Source organism: Myotis brandtii, unplaced genomic scaffold, assembly GCF_000412655.1.
Source record: "Myotis brandtii unplaced genomic scaffold, ASM41265v1 scaffold1563, whole genome shotgun sequence".
Taxonomy (NCBI): Eukaryota; Metazoa; Chordata; class Mammalia; order Chiroptera; family Vespertilionidae; genus Myotis; species Myotis brandtii.
Genome location: NW_005355679.1, coordinates 95,839 through 99,732, shown reverse-complemented (window position 1 = coordinate 99,732; position 3,894 = coordinate 95,839). Strand labels below are relative to the sequence as shown.

Genomic DNA, 3,894 nt, shown 5'->3' with positions numbered 1-3,894 from the left:
ATTTGCCCTTTCTCTATAATAGAAGTGTCAGAGATGAAAGAAAATTAGTAAAACGTATATGAAAATCTCCCTCCTGTCAGAGTCTGGGGCGCACCACGGGACCCAGAGTCAAGTCCCTGCCCATCCACGTGCACCCTGAAATCGCATGAGACCCAGGCCCAGCCAGCCCCACCCCTATCAAGCCACGAAGGGTGGGGGGCACAGCCTCAGGTCCCCCCGCCCCGGCACTGGGGCGGGGGGCATGGCCTCAGGTCCCCCAGCCCCGGTGTGAGGGCGTGAGAGCATGAGGGCGTGATGACCATTTGCATATTAGCTCTTTATTATATAGGATACATTATTATATTACTAGAGGCCCAGCATGCACATGGCTCGCTTCCGCTTGCTTCAGCTGGCCGCCCCGCCCATCGTCGCTCATAGCTCGCGCCCCGCTCTCCACTGCTCCTAGCTCTCCGCCACTCATTGCTCTCTGCTGCTAGTAGCTCATGCCCTGCCCTCCGCCACTCATAGCTCTCCACTGCTCCTTGCCCTGCCCGCCGCAAGAGCCACTGCTTGTTTGGTCGTGATGGTGTTACAGCGTGTTGACCACAGGCCTTTTATGATATAGATAGTAGGGGACCAGTGCCCAAATTCGTGCACCTTGAAAGGAACCGTGGGCCGTGAGGCTGTGGTGGGCACAGGGGCGGGTCTCAGCCTATCCTCTGTGCCCCTGCCCAGCCCCTCCCACCACGGCCCCTGGTCCCCTGTCTGCTGGCAGCAGGTGTGAGCAGGGGGAGGTGGAGAAGCCTTGAGGGGTGAACAAGGCCGGCTGGCAGTCTCCTCGCCCTGCCCCCTCAGTGCCTGGGAGGGGCAGCCCTGCCCCCACCACTGCCGGTTGCTGTCTTTGGGGGGTTGGGGCTGGGCCAGCACTGGCAGTGAGTGCGAGTGCTGGGCGGGACCGCAGCGTGCGGGGCCGATGCACGCCATGTTCCTAGTGCGCCACCTGGTGGCCAGTGCCCGTCATAGCGAGCAGTAAAATTCCTGGTTGAGCGCCTGCCTAATGGGACAATTTGTATTAGGCTTTTATATATATATTTTTATATTATATGTTGTATATAATATAAATGTATAATATCACATTTGTTAGTATCTTCACCAATCTCATCAGAAAAGTATTTAAGTATTAGAAGTTGTCAAGTTCATAGTGAAGGATACAAGTTTTCCAAAATTCTCATTTTCACTTAAAGCTTAAATTTTAACCTTGGGAACACATAGAGACAGTTATTTTCAGTGACAGGCTCACTTCACTCACTTCTGAGAAAATCTTTGTTAAATGCCCGTCTGAATAACCAGCCTGCCTGCCATTTGCTCTTCCAAGGAAAAACAGCATTCCATGAAAAAGTGGCCAGATGAGCTCACAAACCAAACAGCCCCACGGTGCTTTATTTACCTCAAGACAACCAACCATCATAGTTCAGGTGCAGCAGAAGTATTTTATGTGAACTTCCTATTTCGTCACACTGAATGCTAAAAAGATGTGTACCCAAGGGTCAAAATTTAATAAAACTGATTTTTACTATTTCATCAAAGATATCCTTAAGTAAAGGGGAGCACACTGCAGAGGAATGCAGTGGCATTGGTGTCACTGTCCTAATTCATGCCAACCAGGCTGCAATCTCTTCACCACTGGTGCACATGTCAACAGTGTAAATTGGGTTCTGCATCTTAATAATACATGCTGACCTCACAGATCTCTTGAAAAGGTCTTGGAAACTGCTGTGCTAGTCAAACAGTATTTTCCCTAAAGGTGATATTTTTAACTATTTACCTTTTAAATTTAATAAAAGGACCCTATTTCATAAAACTCATTGAACACACACACACACACACACACACACAGAGTGAAACAAAGTAAGGGCTAAGTAAATGACTCACCTGGAATTTGCTCATTTTCGGCTGCGTTGGGGAAAGGATAGAGACTATGCAGCCAGAACAAGGAACGTTGTAAGACAGAAGTCATGAGACTTGATCTTGCAGCTCCGGGAATCCTGTCAGAGTTTCCAGACAACAGTTTAGTAAAAGGAAAACATTCCTTGGAAACATGAGAAGAAATAGGAAGGGCCGTGATAAAGGAGTACCCATCTGTCCCCTGGTGACTCTGAAAACAATCTTGATAACTTTGGGACATTTTTGAATGAATTTAAACATTTCTTTCCTATTGACTGTTTTGAAAATTATGTGTCTATTTACTAAATACCACAAAAGAATTGAAAACATAAACATCCAATAATAGATTAGCTAAACAAGGTGCGTAATATATATCCAAAGTATGGACCCCTGTGTTGGTGTTACAAATGATGATGAAGATAAATATTTATTGATATGGAAAGGGTTTAAATTACAGGTCATACCAATTTTTCCTATTACTACTATAAGCCCCACAAGTTTAGAAAGTCTTCAAAAGGTCTCAAAAATAAGATGTTTCTTCTCCCTAAATTGTAGCTTCTCAAAAATCACTTCTCCAAGAACCTTGTGTTGATTTCATTATAGTGGATCTGGAGTCTTATGGGCCATGCGAGGCTCTGCTATGAACAACCTAGAGACTGTCTTATTTTCAATGCTATTATCTTCAACACGAAGAAGAATTAGATAATGTTGAACAACCTTCATGTACTGTTCTGATTCTGTAAGTCTTGACCTAGTGCCACAAATCCAGACAGCACCATGGAATTCACTGTCCCCTCCAAACTTGGGCTGGGCCTGAGGTAAATTTTATTAGGCCTTAACGAATTCTGACATGGCCATCTAAAGTGTTGACAACGACACACATCTAACTTCTAAAATAACAATTTGGTACCATCATCCCCAAAGAGGCACTTTGCGTAGGCAGCGAAAGGTAACCAGACGCCTCACGCGGAGATCTTTCCCATGTGCAGCAGGATCCCCTTCCCGCTGGCCTGGTGCTTGCAGTGGTTCTCAACCTTCCTAATGCCGCGACCCTTTAATACAGTTCCTCATGTTGTGGTGACCCCCAACCATAAAATTATTTTCGTTGCTACTTCATAACTGTAATTTTGCTACAGTTACGAATCATAATGTAAATATCTGATATGCAGGATGTATTTTCAGGGGTCTCGACCCACAGGTTGAGAACCGCTGCAAGAGGATGCTCCATGAGCCAGACGCACCAGCCAATGACAGGCATATGACATCACTTCCATAGCATGGAGCCTGGATGAAACCGCAGTTTTCATTTTTTAACAATGTCTGCCTCCCTTCCCCTCCTGACTGGGTAGGATTTGCAGCTTCTCCCATAAAACTTAAAAGTCGGCGCTTCCGTTATGGTTTCAACGTACATGTTTACCAGTTTTGTGAGAATAGGGACAGGTAGGAGAACGCAGCTACAACATTTTGGCACAAGAATTCTGAGGAAGCCTCCACAAGTGCTGGAAATAGAACACTAGGAGGTAAGGTTAGTTAGCTTGTCCTAATCCACCGCCCGCTAATTATGTGCTGGGACACCTGCTGTGCTCAATGCAAATGTTAGTGCGGGAAACAGCATGAGCCACAGAATAAAACAAAGGAGAATGTAAAGCCCGTCAGCCAACGCCAGGTAAACAATGGCTCTCTGAACCGTTACCGCTCGATTTATTGAAATGGAGGTGATTGATACGGATGGAAAGGATGGTTATGAGGATTAAGAGGATCAGATGAGCCAACAATGAAAAGAACAGCACACCCTGTAATAACAAAGCAGCCCGTCTGTACGAGTCACCACGCTCTAAGTATTGTACCCTCTTCAACACAGAAAACGCCCGAAAGGCTGGTACCGTCAATTCACAGACGCGCACCTGAATCGTCCCGGGATGAACTTGCCCGTGGACCGCGGGCGCTGGGCTGGGGCCCGGTCCCCCGTGC

At 46.6% G+C, this 3,894-nt stretch overlaps 1 protein-coding gene across 3 annotated transcripts in view; it reads right to left on the bottom strand.

Moving 5' to 3' along the window:
• ZNF25 (zinc finger protein 25) overlaps positions 1-3,821 on the bottom strand; it is a 14,260-nt gene extending 10,439 nt beyond the window's left edge. The window contains exons 1-2 of one of the 3 annotated variants that reach the window (XM_014536071.1): positions 3,333-3,821; positions 1,912-2,024 (exon numbers count right to left, since the gene is read on the bottom strand). In XM_014536071.1, coding sequence (XP_014391557.1) covers positions 1,912-2,024; positions 3,333-3,334 — 115 coding nt within the window. In that variant the 5' untranslated portion in view covers positions 3,335-3,821. Of the gene's footprint in view, positions 1-1,911; positions 2,957-3,332 lie in introns of those variants that run through there. The other 2 variants (XM_014536070.1, XM_005861773.2) reach the window with 2 other exon arrangements.
• Positions 3,822-3,894: the final 73 nt, after the last annotated feature.